This window comes from Montipora foliosa, chromosome 2 (genome assembly GCF_036669935.1).
Source record: "Montipora foliosa isolate CH-2021 chromosome 2, ASM3666993v2, whole genome shotgun sequence".
Lineage (NCBI taxonomy): Eukaryota > Metazoa > Cnidaria > Anthozoa > Scleractinia > Acroporidae > Montipora > Montipora foliosa.
The window spans coordinates 42,675,233-42,691,984 of record NC_090870.1 but is presented as its reverse complement, the minus strand read 5'-3'; the positions used below and the strand labels follow the sequence as shown (position 1 = coordinate 42,691,984).

The following is a 16,752-nucleotide window of genomic DNA, read 5'->3' as shown; positions in this document are numbered from 1 at the left end:
GATCTTTCTGATTGTCACTGGAACACAAAGTCCTAAAACGGATTTGTTTGCGGATTTTATTAATGAATTGCACTCATGATTCTCGACATTTCAATAGTGAACCATTTTTGGATTTTGTGTTCATTTGCAATGCTGAAAGATCCGAGTCTTAAGCTCTTCATGCAGATTTTCGTAGCGAACGCATCCACAAAGTACAAACGAGACAGAAAATATCAGCTTGCCGTTTTTGCGCTGTGCTCGCCTACATAGGGCACGCTTAATATTGCTTTCACAAAAAGATTGATCATGAACACAACAATTTCTTAGACCATGCAATCGACTTCTCCCCATTTCAGCAGGGTGTAATAGGAATTAATCGCTGCCGCAAGCACTCCAGCAAAGGTTGGTTCAAAATATTACCCTTTACCCTCTTATCCTTTACCCTTTACCCTTGGAAAAGTGCTGCCGACTCAAAGCAAGCTAGTGTACACAACACAATGGTCAGGGAAATGGGAAAAACTGTGTTTTCAGTCACCTCCGAACACAAGATCATCTATAGTCGCGCGCGTCATGCAAGTTTGTCTAAGGACATCATACTTCAAAACACCCGCTTTCATTGGTCCCTACTAAATCTCCAGGGAACCTTACATTACACTACGTAGTCTTACATTACAGTTTTCACAGCACGATCGAGAATTTTTCTGCCTGCTGCATTACTTCGCGCGGCATTAAGCTGGCCGCCTCGCAAGCCTCGCGTATTCACTCGGCTTGCTCGTTGGCAATTAGAGTTGGGGCAAGTATTTGGTGAAGACGCCCACTTAAGCCGCCGCTACAGGAGCGATTTTTTGCTCGCGCTGGTGATGCGATTTTTTCAAACTTTGTCGCGTCGCCAATGCGAGACGAAAATCGCACGTGTAGCCACCCTTGACACCCTTGAACTGGCGACGTGACAGGTGAAAAAATCGCAAGAAAAAAGTCGCCAGAGTTGAAACTTTCGTGACAAAATCGCAGAGGTATTTGCCCGTGTAGCCACCCTGCAACTTTTTGCCCGCGCTTGCGACGTGAGTAAAGAGTATTTAGCCAATGAAATTAAAGTAGGGATGTCTGTTTATAGTGCTCAGCTCTCTTGAAGTAAGCGATTCGCGCGGCCTTCAATTTGTCGCAAAAATTTGTCACAAGTGTAGCCACCCTGGCGCGCAGGCGACGCGACAAAATCTGAAAATCACCGGCCCGAGACAAAAATCGCTCGTGTATCCGCGGCTTAGTGGCAAGAATAGTTGGCAAGCACCAGTACTTCTTGCGAAGGACATTTCATGGGTCATACATAACGATAACTATGTCCATTCTCTCTGTCGTTATTGCTGTAACTTTATTAATATTCTTTCTTGACAAAATCAACCTGTTAAAAGAAATGACTCGTTTTGCTCGGGCTTCAAAAAAGACTAGCCTGGAAGCTACTCCCTGGCACGAACTTGTGAACTCAGGAGGTAATGATAACGATGCAGAATACTCGGCCACTAATGTTTTCTTCCATAAATTGCACGTGCACGTGTCTTCTCACATTCTAAGATATCGAGGTTTTTTTTAATCTTTTGACGGCGTATTTTCCGCAATTTCAAGATTGCAATTTCAGGAATCATATCCTCCAACAACATTTATATAATAAGCTCAAATGCAACGTTTTATATGGTGTAATGCGCCCACGGGAAGGTTGGGAAACTAGATGCTTGGCGACGGGTGAGTGAATGGACAACTGAAAAATCAGAGTCCCAGGTAGGACCCCCAGGAGTTCCAGCAGCTCAATGGGTAGAGCATGACCGACTAGTGTTATGGAGGTCGTAGGTTCAAATCCTACCTAGAACGCTGATTTTTCAGTTGTCCTTCCGCCTGTAGCCATGAAGCAACTAGCATTTTGCTTTATTATAGAAATCAATTCAATTCCATAGATCGAATGTATAAATTATCTTTCATGTATTTCTCATATTACTGACTTGGGTGTTTAGTTGGTTGCATCTCTGACACGTCTATAACCCGTTCACCCCTAAACGGGCCATGTGTAGTATTTTACTCTGTCTAACGCCAGACAATTTTACTCATCCATGGGGAACCCTCAGGAGTCAATGGGTTAATCACTCACTGAAAAACTGTCTTATTAAGTTAATTAACCCTTTCAACCCTAAAGCAGCCTAAACTGACCATACTTAGTATTTTACTCTGTCTAACGCAAGAGTATTTTACTCTGTCTAATGCAATAGTGTTTTACTCTGTCTAACATCAGACAATATTATTTTACTCATCAATGGGGAACCCCCAGGAGTCAATGGGTTAATGTGACTGCGTGATGCAGTTAGTGAGGTGATAATTTTATTGCCAGTATACATGTACCTTATTGTGACTAGGCAATGCAGTTAAGAATAATAATTTCATGTATATGGTTATCGAAAAATTGGACTACATGTATGTGACTGCATGATACAGTCGTTTTTTATATTCACATTTCACCCTTGCTCACAACGGAGTTTCCAGTAGCTCAGTAGTGGTTAGAGCATCCATGTATACTAGATCACGGTCCGAGGGTCGTGGGTTCGAATCCCATCTGGAGCTCAGATTTTTTCGAGTTCCTATTTGACGATGCATGATGTATCTCTCACATTATCCTCGCTTGGGTGGACGATAAAAATTGCCTTCAAAATCATGCTTTGACAGGCCAGTTTAAGTTTGTACATGTAATACAAAAAGTTAAAAGAAAGACTTAAATTGAAGCCATTTTTGCATGATATTCTTAGCTCTTGTTTCTAATTAACGAATTTTCAACCTTTTAAATTGTGATTGAAGAAAGTAACTGAATTTTTATGTAAAAGAGGGTTCTTGTAAATTTATTCAAATTATTAATAGGTGATGGTGAAGGTTCAAAAACCATGAAAGGCAGCACTGATAGTGACAATACGCACTCAGGTGGGAAGAAAATAAAATCTAGTGATAAGAAGAGAAAGGCGTTCAGTGTTGATGAGGACAGTGGGGAGAAGAAAATATCAAAGAAGTCACAATATCAAGAGGAAGATGTTGAAGTCTTTGAAAAAGGGGAAAATGGTAGCTTTAAGGTGAAGAAGGATGGAAAGGAGTGGAAAAAAACAATTAATGCAGAGCAGGACACATGGAAATTGATGAGAGCAAAGAAAGGACTAGGTAATTTTGGAAATAAAGGAATGCAAATGAATAAATCTCTAGCAGCAAATCCTGCAAGTAGAGAGAAAAAACTTGAAGCAAGGAGGAAGCGGAGAGCAAAAGGAAAGGTATCGTAATGATGATGGTATAATACATGTAATATGATTGTCAACTAAATAAGACAGGCATATATAAATTATACCGTGATTTCTATCATTCAGTTTTTGTCACTTTTATTTGTACTGCACTATTTCCACTTTTGCTTTTTGTTTTGTTTGATGCCATTTTCATTGAAAGCAACAATTTTGTGTTTATTTTTGGAATTAATGATTTATTAATTTTGTACTCCTTGTTCAATTTGAATCAAAATATTTTTGTTGAGTGTATTTCAGGGGTTTCAATAGAGGCCGGTTACCGGCGGTATACTGCCACCTGCTTTGCCTCACACCGCCAGCTAGTTTGCCTTGATTTTCGCTAAAAATGCTATCATAAACTTGTCAAACTGCCGCCTTTAATGGGCTATCATGGACGGCTGTTTCAGAAGTTATTGAAACCCCTGGTATTACATGCAGATTCTTCCTTTTTAACATTTAAGGTGATTTGATTTCAATGTAAGAGTGTTTAATGATACACTGTATAATTAAATTGCAATTCTTTAACTCAAGGCTTGTTTCCATTGCCGCCAAACTGGACACTTGGTGTCGGAGTGCCCAGTGGCCAAAGATACAGAGATAGATATTGGACACTGCTATAAGTGTGGATCTTCTGAGCATACAACTAAAAGCTGCAAGAAAAAATCAAAGGATGCTCTTGGTAAGATGAAGGGCTTTTGAAGGTTGTAAAAATCATGTTCAAGTTTAAAGGTTCTCTGGGAGGGAGCAGGCTGTACATTACGAACTGAAAACTGAAGTGGTATGGCCACTAATCCAATCATGAGGACTTGCCAAGACAATTGTCCAAGGAACAGTACAGGGAATTAAAAAGAGAGGTAGATATTAAAAGAGGTGAGAGGATTACATGTACATCTTGGAGTGGACAGGCTTGAGACTGAGCGGGAGTATGAGAAAATCTGAGAACCGAGAAGAATGTAGAGAGCTGGTTGCTGCAGTCCGTAGATCATCTGTGGTGCCCTTATAGTCATCCAGTCTTACATATGTACTATGAGATAATAGTTTTTTATTGAAGTGAAGTGAAGTTACACAATGTAATTATAGTAATTACTATTGTCATCATGCTCAGCTTTTTGTTCCAAAAATTCAAAGAACATAATTTGCCTAACAGTCATGTCTCATATTTAAGTTGATTTGATATCTTGTTGCCCTTAGGAACAGAATTTCCATTTGCTAAATGTTTTATTTGTGGAGAAAATGGCCACATAGCGAAGGCATGTCCTGACAACCCAAAAGGGCTTTATCCAAATGGTGAGAATTCTGAACTTTCTATTTACTGGATAATCTTCTCAGTATTTTCTTCCTTCAGTGTAGATTGCTAAGAAATCAAATGGGCTATTTCTGAATGCTGTTTGTCTTGGTTTCGAAGTGATGAGTTTGATTTTGTATAAGAATATGCAACTCATTTCCGTTTGAATAGTTGTGCACCAGGACTCGCTTTGAAACTGAGGCGTGCAGCAACTCGGAAATGGGCTATTGGTTATAATGTACACGTATCAGTAAGATACCTGGTAATTACAGTGAAACCTGTATTAAATGGATACCCACAGGACCCTTGCTATTGCCTGTTTGATATTTACCGGGTGTCTACTGAAAGCAGGTTCCCTTAGAATTCATCTTTAAAGGGTCATATCAATATTCCTCACTATTAAAGAGCCTTGAAACGTGAGCATATAATAAAGCTGGAATATCGTTTTCCATAAACAGAGCGATTTAATGACTTTAATTATACAGTAAACAAGTAACGGATTTACAGGTACCGGTATTTTGATCACTTTTTGTACATGTAGCTCAGACTACAAAGATGTGACAGCTCGTTTAGTTGAAGTTATTAAAATGGTAGATCTATGAAAACGTTGTGACAAAAACGTGCATCCTTTTTGCACGTTTGTTTAATACAGGGTTTTAACAATAGAAATGACCATAATAGTCAAGTTTAAGGTGTAAGTGTCCACTTAAATGTGGGGGGGGGGGGGGGGGTGGGAATTGGGACTTGTGCTGCTGTCCACTTAATTAATACAAATTTGACTCTACCACAAGAAAGCTGGGTTTTCATGTATTATGGAATTAGACTGCAAGCAATCTCTGTTTTGCTCTAAAAGCTGTTTTTCCCGAGTACAAATATATCGTGTGCAGTATGCGAGAAGCGAAGCAGTGAGCCACAAGTTTCATTATATTATGCCTATAAAACTACCAGCTCCCGTTTTGCAGGTGGGGGATGTAAAATGTGTGGATCAGTGGAACACTTCAGAAGAGATTGCCCACAACTACAGAAACAAAGTAAAGGTAAATTTGCCTTGTTACAAAGGACAATCCTTGAGCTTTTAATGATTGTCTGGGTGAGTGTAGTTGCTGGATGAAAATGAATGTCGTAGCCCCACAGTACTCTGATGAGCCTTATATAATGATTTTAATGATAGCTAACCTGACCCTAATTTTTCATCACTACAAATCCGTGCTTAGACCTAATCATTGAAGTGAGTGCGAGTTTGAGGAAATTAAAAGTTCCTATCGCCGACCGAGTATGAAACATTCAAATAGGAGCTGAGCAAATTGGATGATCCGAACATAGCTTTTCCTCCCATAAGTTGTGCGAAGAGCTATGTCCCCTAAATTATGCCTAATATTTTAAAAGGGGCAATTTTATATTTGCTAGGTGTATGCAACTATTGGGAGTGGATGAAACTGGTAGAAAATTTTAAGATAGAAAAGATTTTGGGCCTAGAAGTTACTAATTAATTTCTTTTATTTGCTATCTTCCATTCCAAATTTTCAATCTCGAATGTTGGGTTTCTAGCGTTCTGATTGGCTTACTCGAGCTTGGTTATCAGTTCACCGGCCATGTCACCCTATTTGGTCTGGTTGCGTTGTAAAATTGAAACAACTTCCGGTCATTTTGTAAAACTGAAATTCTTCAGAATTTTTAAAAATAATGATAAAACTATTCTTTTATTTGAACTTTTTGGATATGGATATGTTTGCAGATACGCGCGCTCGTGGAGTAGTAGTGACTGTTAAATATTTGACGCGGAGCACTCAAGCTCGCAAGCCTCTCTTTCCTGCTGCGGACTTGCCCGAATTTTTTTTTTCTGAATTAGGTTGCTTAGAATAGTTCGAATATATCTTCACTTGACGTTCTTAATCACTACTTGTGCATGTACTTTCTACATCTGTTGAAATACATGTATAAGTGCTACACGGCCAACGTTTGCAAAAACGTAGCCCTTCCTTGTACTTGTACATCATTGTTCATTGCCGGGACTTAAGCATCTTCAGTTCCCACGGCCTGCTCCCGTCTGACCATGTAGCTCAGTCGGTAGAGCAGCGGTGATCTAACCCGAAGGTCGTAGGTTCAATTCCCATCCTGGTCAGAGTTTTTTCTCTGTCCTTATGTGGACCCACTTCCATTAGTAGGGCTAACGCTTACATGCTCCATATGGGGTAGAAAACTAGCACTTCACATTACACTCTAATCAGTTAATCATGTACTTTGTAGGTTCATCGACAGGTAAATTTGTTCATAGTACCAAGAATACAAAAGGACATTACAGTGCTGACGCAGAGATGGAAGATACGGAAGAACCCTCTGTTAAAGCCCCGAAGAAAAAAGAACCGCGCGTGGTTAAATTTTAATACCTGAGACGTATAAAGAATGCTTTATTGATTGTGAGGTCCAAATGTTCAGTTCTTGTGAAAGGACGCTCGTGCGAAGACAGCAACAAGTTTCAACCTATTGTAGTCTGACTTGCAATGGACGTGCCTTTTTTAAGGCGTTGTCGACCTACCAGAAAAAAATAATAACTCGCGGCAATGTGGCCATTGTCACACGACCAAAGGGGTGCACGAATAAATAACAAAAGTAACATACATGTATTATGCAACTTCAGTGATTACCGTGACTGTTTTAAGGTAAAAACTCAGTGTTGCTTTGAAACCCAAAACGAAACAAAATAATAGTACTCTGAAACGGTTTAACGGTGATACCAAATTGCGACATTCATTTGCTCTTGTAACTCTGTGATGGTTTAAAATTTTTCTCTTTCGGTTTCCTGAAACATTTTCTACCAACTACCAAATCTAATACGGAGAGTTTTCCGAACCCCGATTGGTACGTCCGCAAAGAAGAGGAGGAAAATAAAAAGTCAGACAAGCTGAGTTTATTGTACTGACCGTGCTATCGGCCTAAAGAGATTTGACGAATAAAACTGGTTCCAATTCCCGTTAGTCTTTCGGTGTCTCCAAAGCCTGTGAGCTCGAAAGTTCCCAAAGCTCTTAGAATGAGGATTAGGCTGATCTAATCCAATCTATACTAATTAGACTAAAATTAGACCATTCCTCACTTTCGTCAGCGTAGAGGAAGGTATCGCACGTGCTACCTACCAATACGAATTGCTCACTGAGAACTGAGTCATCGGTCTTTGTCTCCTTGATAGATAATGAAAAGCATAGCAGAGGAAGGAAACTTCCAGACTACGAAAGGAAAAATCGGACAAAGACCAGAGTAGTTTCACGCTATTTTTATTCTGAGTCGTCAACTTGTTTGCAATGTGAACCCTGCTATGCCGGGGGAAAAGTGTCTAGTCCAACTATTACTAGACTCCAAAAGAACAGTGAAATGAGACTAATTTTATTTTATTTATTATACAGAATTAAATTGAACTGATTCCTGTTATTCTCTTGTTGATATTACAGTAGGAAATCCAGACGTCCACTTTTTAGTCCCAGCATAAGTCAGCATACTACGTTATCTTGTAACGTTTCAGGTTACTTTAACTTCCCAGCACCTCAAAATACTATTCCCATGGGTCATAGAATCGCGTGACCTATAACATTCCGACGTGCACCAAGTCAACTCGTCTCTAAAGAGACTTTGAAAAGGCAAAGGTATGTGGGTAGATTGTTTGCGTTCTACCTTGACCCCGGGCACCTTGACATGTTTGCGAGATTTGTCATCCGGATTCATCTTTTCTGTGTAATATGACCTGTGCCATTATTGTATTTACAAAGCTTGCGAAACATGCCGAGCTTGAGAAATCAGGCGCCTCTTTGTTCAAACGCGCTTTAACACTGTTTAATTGGGTGGTGGCTTCTCGTGCTTTTGCTCTAAAAGTATTTTGCAGATTGTTGATCCACATGAGCGAGAAATGCTACTGATGCCATAAAACAAACTTTCCCAACATGTTTCGGATCTAAAGCCTATCTGGTCCCGAACGTGTCGCGTAGTTTTAGTGATGGAAAGTTCATCCGGAAGATTGCGAAAAAACATGTCATTAAGTAACCAATGGGTCTCCTTGATTGATAGATTGGGCGTGAAACACAATGACACTTATGAAAGGGTCACTGCAATATATAAATTGGCTGTGCCAATGAGCCTTATCACTTGGCGTAAAGTCTTGGAGATTACACATTGGCAGATTCGGCCATCGCTTGGTTCGCGAAAATGAATTCCTTTTTCCTAACTCTTTTCGCTTATCTCGTCGCTTCATTCGGTCAAAATGTGGTGAAACCTGATGGAAGTGTCAAAACAAAGAGCACTCAGTGTGCCACTTATAACTTTTATAACGGCCCAAACTGCGACAACATCGATAAACAGTTGGCGGAAATTAAACAAGAAATCAGGGCCCTTAAAGCTGACAACTTGAGTACCGGCGAGCAAAAAGGTTTGTTGGAGTCCTTTACCATCAGTATTTTTTTTAAATTTGTTACTGGATTATCTTATTGTTTCGCTTTAGCTCCCTGACATTCCTCTCTCAATCCTTGGTACCTTTTGGGCATCATTTATGCGGAGAGCAACGACCTTTCCACACACTTTGTTGGAGTGGGAGTTTTTCCCTTCCTTTGTTGCCTGTACCTATGTTTTGTGTATATACTTGTCTTGGCCTTAGATTGTGACAGAGTATGTTTATCTTTACTAATTATTATGGAGCTTAAGCACGCACGTTTCTGAGACGCGGACGGCAACCGGAAGTGAGCTATTTTCACTTTTAACCTTCCCTCACACAACCACATTCATATTGCTGAGTATCTTTTCTCCATTAGAGATGAGTAGTATAAAAAGCTGGGAGATAACACGGTCCGGGCACGCGAAATGTTCTCTTCCGGTTGCCGTCCGCGTCTCAAAAACGGACAGTAGAACCCTGCTAACTCGACCTCGGTTAACTCGAAATCGCTAACTCAAACATATTCAATTTCCCCTGCATGGAATTTGAATCTATTTTTCAGTCATTAAATTTTACTATCAGTTAGCACGAACTCGGTTAACTCGAGCTTCCCGCTAACTCGAAATAATTTTGCTGTATTCCCCAATAACTCGAACTCTAATTAAAAAATGTTGTTCGAGACGAAATAAAAAAGAAAACAACAAACATCTAAGCTAGGTGAGTGGTAATACTGGCATGTGCGAAATTCGCTTCCGTAGCGACAAATTTCTGAGTACACGTTGCAACACACTTGCAGCATCTGCTGATCTGTAATTTGATAAAATGTCCCGCAAAATGTCTTTCATCTCTATCTTGATTGGCCCCTCCATAATCGTTCCTTACTGTAATTTATTCAGCGCCTTGGATGAATACAAACCCTTTATCATTAACAAAATAATTTGAAACACCAACCCCGCTATCTCGAACTATTTTTCGTTTTCCTTGGAAGTTCGAGTTAGCAGGGTTCTACTGTATTCCACTATCACGTCATTTCACCATAAAAGGTCAACTCGGCACACTTACCCGGATGTACCCTGAGTTGGTGGTTCGTTTGATTAGCATCGGGCGGGTTCCACTCAGTCGTCTCTCTCTCTCTCTCTCTCTCTCTCTGCGCGCAAAGGACCGTGGTCCCTCGCGCTTCGTCACCAGTCACTCGCGTTTCGCGTTTGCCTTTGACCAAAATGCGAAACGAAGCGCCTGAGGAGGAGGAAGCCCAGTCGTAGTAAAGGGTTATTTACCACTGACTGCCGTGTTACCCGAGCAACAGACACTGACAGTGACATTGAGAAAATTGCCGGTCGCACTTAAAGGGGCTAGGTCACACTATTTTAGGCAATTTCAGCACTGATCGAATGGTCATAGAATTAACTAAAATATCAAAATAACTGTTCAAAACTATAGAAGAACTCTAACAAAACATAGGGAAGCCAAGAAGGGACATGGATGGACAAAACTGGAGAGGATTGAAATGGATTGAGTTTGGGTAAATTTGAAAAACGTCGGCCCACCTTTTTTCAAATTTATATCAGTCTATATCAAAATGTCATTTACAAAGCTTGAAAATCATTCTCAGTTGTTATGTGGCCGTGATTTTGCAAATGAAAGACTCTTGCTCTGCCAATATGACGTTTAGAGCTCATAATTAACAAAATTAAACAAAATTACCTAAAATAGCGTGACCTAGCCCCTTTAAAACAGTGTTACCACGTACCGTTGTAACAACGTTGTCAAATGTGCCAGTTACAGACCTCAGCCTCACTGTTATTACTGGCCACGCGCACAAGAGCCAGAAGTCTTGTTTGGAAGAATCTTAAGCTCTTGTCGCTATTAGCGACGCAAGCATATATAAGCACCGAATGGATCTACGCAAACCCAAGGCAGACACGCTTTGCATGTGTTGCTAATGCTTTAATACGCTTGCGTCGCAACTGAGGACCAGGCCATCTTGTCTACTAGCAAACAAAACAATGCGTTTATTCCTCGGTACAGCAAAATACTCGTAAACAAATTGCTCATGGCTTGAATGATAGGTCTTTATTTCACGTGATTTATTTTTACTCAATCAGTTCGTAGTAAGATTTTGAAAAATTCTGAAAATAAAATGTTGCCTTAGCGACTTTAAAAGCCTTGAAGAGATTTGTGCTTCGATGTTGACTGGGGAAGTCAACAAGGCTTTTGTTATGCGTGACCAACGAGTTTACCAAGTCCAATTCTGAGCACATCATCTACTGAATTTGAATATAATGTGCATGTATTTGAAGTCCTTCTTTTTTCGACTTTCAGTGTAGGCTGTTACAAAATGATAAGATTCTGATTGTAAGGGATTTTATTTCTTTCTAATGCAATCGGATGCAGCTACAAAAGATTTGCACGTGACTTTCATTTTAAGCGATACGACCGAGAAAGTATTTCCTGGAGTTTTGTTTGTCTCACACGCCTGTTGCTGCAAACCATTATATCCAGTCAGCTGGTGTTTTTTTTTCCCCACATGCATCACCTGATAAATTCCTTTTTTCTCTTCTTTGCAAAGATAATTCATCATGCCAGATTTGTTCATCCCCATGGCAACTCGCATACCATCACGATGCAAATGGCAATACGATAGCTGGATGGAAATATGCCCTAATATCCGCCGTGTTATCGGGAGCCCGTATCCGGGTGGTGACTGGCCATTCTTACAGCACGGAGACGGACAATGTACACGTGCGTGATGGGCACGTGTTCGCTCAGCTACTTCAACACGTCAGCAAAAAATCATGGGATAGGTTTCAAGATAATGCTTACTGGTGGTGGCTAATCGTTTCTACTGATGGGCGCATGCAGATGACCAGATACAACGTGGGCTCAAATACTCATCGTGGGACTAATAGTAAGAAGACAAGCATAGCGTGGTATGTAAAGGTTTCAGCCTTGCTGTCAATACCGTCTTACTCCCACCAGGCTAATGGCAGTAAAGTTCAAGGCAACTTAAAAGCTCTAGAGGCCAGCGTTCAACGAGGAAATGAGATCCGATGTGTCAGTTCTAAAAGTTATTTATTTCCCATCCAAAACGTTGCAATTAATAGCAAACCCAAGTTCATTTCTGGACAAAATTTGGACCACATTAGTGTAAGTCATGGAGGTAACGGCATACAGTTTCAAAGTAACGCTTATTGGTGGTTCTCTGTTGTGACTACAAGTGGGTTGCGTGACATGTCACGCTGGACAGTTGGATTTCACCAGTCGCGGGGTCACACCCAAGACAAAGTCGCAATCGAGTGGTTTGCCGAGGGTTGCTGGAAGGAAGTCTTCTCCCATGATGCTCATGGAGTTCGGCTATCAGGATCGCTCCAGTCCTTGACGACAGCTGTGATGTCTGGTCATCGCGTTCGATTCCAAATTCCCGCGTCGAATTATTACACCGCTGAGGCCGACAATCTGTCTGTGCGCAATGGTCACGTGACAGCCCAAGCGCTAAAACATGTCAGCAAGAATCAGTTGACTGGATTTCAGAATGATGCTTATTGGTATTGGCTGATGGTTTCCACAACAGGAACTGTTCGTGCCACAAGGTACAATGTGGGAGAACACAAGCACCGAGGTGATTCGACAAACAAGCAGGAAGTAAAGTGGTTTATTGACACCAGACCGTGGATGAAAGTCTTGTCAAATGACAAATCAGGAAATGTGTTGTCTGGAAACCGAAGTAATCTCGTTGAGGCCGTCAAAGTTGGAGCGGATGTTCGCTGTGTCCAAGGAGATCAAGTGAAAGGATATGCTTACAAGGGTCAGAACTTGGCCGTTTCTCCAGATGGAAAACACGTGAGTGCCCAAGCTCTTAATCATGTGAGCATGATGTCAGCACCCAATCAAAAGGAAGTGATGATCCAGCCCAATGCCTATTGGTGGTTCACGATTGTGTCTACGACTGGCTTGCGCGACATGTCCCGATGGACAGTTGGTGAGCATGTAGATCGTGGGCACACCAATGACAAAGTTGGCCAGACATGGTTTGTTAACTACTAACACCAACTACTTTTTTTGAAAAAAAAAGTTGACTCAATCTTTCGTTGACTGGAGAAGTAAAACGTTTTCAGAATGAGTATTAATGTTAAATGATTTGATTTACTCCGCGTACAAGCTTGTGGCAATATAGTTTTATCATTTAGCCAGAAGCGTAGGGTGTGATAAGAAAAATAATAGCCCTCGTCGCTAAAAATTTCTGTCAGTTCCCTTTTACCCGCGGCGACAAATCAGGGAGTCATTAATTTGAGTCACAGGAATGATTTCAAAAGATCGGCAAAATGCAGCTACGCTTTTCAAAAGGAAAATGGATAACTTCCTCTTCCTTTCTTGTAGTATAAATCTTCAGTAGAAAGCGACCACTCGGTGGTGCCCATGAACTGTTTTCCTTTGTACTCAGTACGGTAAATATTTGAGTTTCAGCTTCCGCTAAATAGAGAGAAAAAAGTTTGAATGACTATCGTAGATAAGAAGGCAACTATATATCGCTGGAAAGAAGCCTTGATACAGAAGCACCAAACTTTATTATCTCTCAGATAGTACGCACTCTGTGATTGGATAAATTAGCGGGCTGGATTTAGCAGTACGACCCGCTAAATTTGAAATTTTGATATAAAACACATTCTCTAGCAAGTTTTATCCTGATGGTCATTACATTAACTTGTAATGTTTAACTGTTGGAATCTTGCAAGCAACTATTTCAATAGTCTTTGCGGTAGTTGAACCTTCCGCTTGACTTCAACTAGTTTCTTTTCCCGCGTGCCTGATTACCTGAGAGATAATAATAATTTTTAAAAACTGAACTACGGATATCAGATTTCCTGCACTTTCATTGGTTCGCCGGACACCGGCTATCAGTTCATATACCCGCTGTATCTAATATGGTCAAGGAACGCGTCTGAAATCAATAAAGCGAGATGAAAACATTTTTGCAGCTCTGAGAAAAAAATGGCCTACAAAAGCCATTTTGGACCGGAACTGACCGAGGCAGAAATCGATGCTTTAGTTGACAATGTTGTTGATACTGGAGTTTTTAATGAAATAATTATTCTACTCGGGCGTCCTGGCATGGACATAAAATGATTATAACGAACTCGGTACTACGCGCCTCGTTGTTTATCTATCACTTCATATCCAGCGCGCCTTAGTATAATAATTGTTAAATATCTTACTGACCTCGTTTTCTACTGAAAGTTACGGACCCTCGTTTTTCCCGGTCTCGGTCCGTAACTCACTTAGTCAGTATTGCCCGTCCCTTCTCTTCACCGTTCCGCAGGGTCTTGTATCCTTTAAGCGATGACAGACGAGGTCCCCTTTTTAAAATCCTTACTGGCCAAGGTCGGAGACCAGATAGCCAAACTATTTGCAGATTTTTAAACCAACAACCTCAGGGGCGTAGCCGGGGGTGTCCTGGGGTTCCCGTGGACCCCCCCCCCCCCCCCACCCTTTCGTGACAGTCAACAACATAATACAAACGATAGCTGTCAAACTGGAACAGAGTAATTTATGTCACCTGGAACTTACTTCATCTATGTAGGTATTTTGTAGGCTCGTCCCTCCCCCCGCACTCACTGCTCATCAGACAAATTGTCACTTTCAATGAAAACGGCGTTGATGTCGACATCACGGACAAAGCGGTAAGTACCCTGGATGTGAGAGTGCACAAGCCTCGTTTGCACAAAATCATTTAAATCATCTGGACCTGCCATAACTGTTCGAACGTGAGTTTTCTGACAAGTTTGCTCCTTTGGGATTTACCGGCTCATGCTAATAACCCTATTCCAAAATTGCCGCTGATTTATGCGAATACAAATTGGCCCTTGTTGCCTCGTTCAAGATAAAATATAATTTTGAATTTTAAGCTTAAGAATGAGGCATCAAGGGCTAATTTGAATAAAAACAAAAGAATATTTAAATGGCGGCCATTTTGGAATAGGCTGTATTAAAATTTACAAGTTTGATTTTCGAATTCGAGGCTTGGTGGTGACATTAGCTAGTCATACGTCATCATGCAAAAGGGCTATCAAACACTTAGGCCCGTTTCAAACGTCGAACTTTACATGTGCCCAATCTAATGCAAATGAGCGAAAACAATTGATTTTTACTCGTGGATATGTCCACGAGTTTTGGTGAGGTTCTTTATGCAAATGTGTCACTCCTGCGTAACCGCAAGTTCGATCTAATAAGCCAATCAGGATGGATAATCACAACACAGTTTAGAAAGCTGTGACTTCCTGTTCGCGTGGTTGTGCGCTGCCATAGCTGTATGTCGCTTTTATACTTAAGTGTTTGAGCACCTTCCGCTGCATTTAGAAGCAAGAAACGGAAGAATTAAAGAAATGGCTTTCTTCGAAGGTGAAGCAAAATATTCTGAACAAGTACACATTGGTGCAATTAATTGTGCACCGCCTTTCACTGACCAACGCGAAGACTTTAATACGTGTAGAAATGGAATCGACAGACACATGGTGAGAAGACAGTGCCTGTTCATCCCCTAAGCTCACGGGGGATAATAAATTCCATTTGGAAGATGACTGCCATTTGGAGAGTAACATCGAAGCTATCAAAGTATACCAATGTTTATCAAAGCTATCACGAAGTTTTGCAAGCTATGAGTCATCATCAAAGCCACATGAATACAACTTGAACAACATCCGTGACACGAAACACAGTGACGCAACCAAGCAATCCATGCTTCCAGACACTAGTACTTGTGTGGTGGATCATAATGAAGAAGGGACCTGTACGGAAATCATTCCGACTTGGCAAGATTCCCGTACGAGGCATACTTCGTTTCACTCCCCATCATGTCTTTTCAATGCCCTACTGTGGGCTCGTTTGTCTGGGTCGACGAAGTTTAGGCGATGGTTAACTGTGAGATGATGTTAGCCCTTGTCTTGTAGGCAATTGTAAACTTTCCGGCCACAGGTAGCTAGGGCTAATATTTTTTCAGGGAAAGTTTACTGTCACTGACAGTAAAGAGAGAAAATTATGTGTTCTCGCAGATTGAAGGTTATCCATTGCAGTTTTTTCTTGAGCATCGCGAAACAGATCCATCTCCTGATGCACTTTGCCTTTGCCAACTGAGTGCGTTTCCATACGGGTTTTGGACACGGAAGACGAAAGTAAATTGTTTTCTTTGCACCACTCTATGCACCGCTTGGGATAGGCTATAAGGCAGGGACAATTTCCAAATGTTCAAATCTCCCTTTGCTGACGCTTTTACTTCGCTAGCCATCTTGATTATTACGAAGACACAAGTTCGTTTCAAAGGGAAACATGAAACGATTTTAATTGCAATGGACTCGTGCATTAAAGTTTCCCATGAAAGATGCACCAATCAGACTGTAAGCGTGGTACACTCTTCCACGCAGTGAACTTCTAAGTGTGCCTCACGCACGGGGCATGAAGGAAAAGCAGTTCACAGCAATACTGGACAACCTAAAACTATCACAGGGACCAACCTTAAGCCTAAACAGTGCCTTTAGCCGTAATTAGGGTTACGGTTAGCATTATTAAAAAGGGATAGGTTGTTTCAAGAGTAGTAAAACAGGGATCTCTTAACGGTAACGTACGAGTACAAGTTCGATTGTAGGTGCTCGGCGCGGCACGTGCATATAATTAAGTATCATTGTTATGTAAATAGTCAGCCAGAATTCAAAATAAATATCATTTTCAAGGTGTGAATTAGGGACAAGTAATCCAGATGTTTACTGTGGGTCGGAGTTCAAGCTAAG

The 16,752-nt window shown here is 41.0% G+C and overlaps 2 protein-coding genes across 2 annotated transcripts; both read left to right on the top strand.

Annotated features, from left to right (window-relative positions):
* The first annotated feature begins 1,322 nt into the window (after nt 1-1,322).
* Nucleotides 1,323-7,241, top strand: LOC137990816 (zinc finger CCHC domain-containing protein 9-like). Its single transcript, XM_068835922.1, has 6 exons — nt 1,323-1,466; nt 2,875-3,272; nt 3,810-3,957; nt 4,470-4,565; nt 5,526-5,600; nt 6,811-7,241. The coding sequence occupies exons 1-6, from the start codon at nt 1,391-1,393 to the stop codon at nt 6,945-6,947; spliced, it is 930 nt and encodes a 309-aa protein (XP_068692023.1). The 5' UTR covers nt 1,323-1,390; the 3' UTR covers nt 6,948-7,241.
* A 1,444-nt stretch (nt 7,242-8,685) lies between these two features.
* LOC137990815 (uncharacterized) lies at nt 8,686-13,941 on the top strand. The gene is made up of 2 exons (XM_068835921.1): nt 8,686-8,974; nt 11,544-13,941. The coding sequence occupies exons 1-2, from the start codon at nt 8,755-8,757 to the stop codon at nt 13,016-13,018; spliced, it is 1,695 nt and encodes a 564-aa protein (XP_068692022.1). The 5' UTR covers nt 8,686-8,754; the 3' UTR covers nt 13,019-13,941.
* Nucleotides 13,942-16,752: the final 2,811 nt, after the last annotated feature.

Bases quoted from the DNA above. Each gene is read 5' to 3' on its own strand.
- LOC137990816 (XM_068835922.1), top strand. From the start codon at position 1,391: ATGACTCGTTTTGCTCGGGCTTCAAAAAAGACTAGCCTGGAAGCTACT. The intron at 4,566-5,525 runs GTGAGAATTCTG...CCCGTTTTGCAG, and splicing joins AAAAGGGCTTTATCCAAATG to GTGGGGGATGTAAAATGTGT. The intron at 5,601-6,810 runs GTAAATTTGCCT...TGTACTTTGTAG, and splicing joins ACTACAGAAACAAAGTAAAG to GTTCATCGACAGGTAAATTT.
- LOC137990815 (XM_068835921.1), top strand. From the start codon at position 8,755: ATGAATTCCTTTTTCCTAACTCTTTTCGCTTATCTCGTCGCTTCATTC. The intron at 8,975-11,543 runs GTTTGTTGGAGT...TTCTTTGCAAAG, and splicing joins GAGTACCGGCGAGCAAAAAG to ATAATTCATCATGCCAGATT.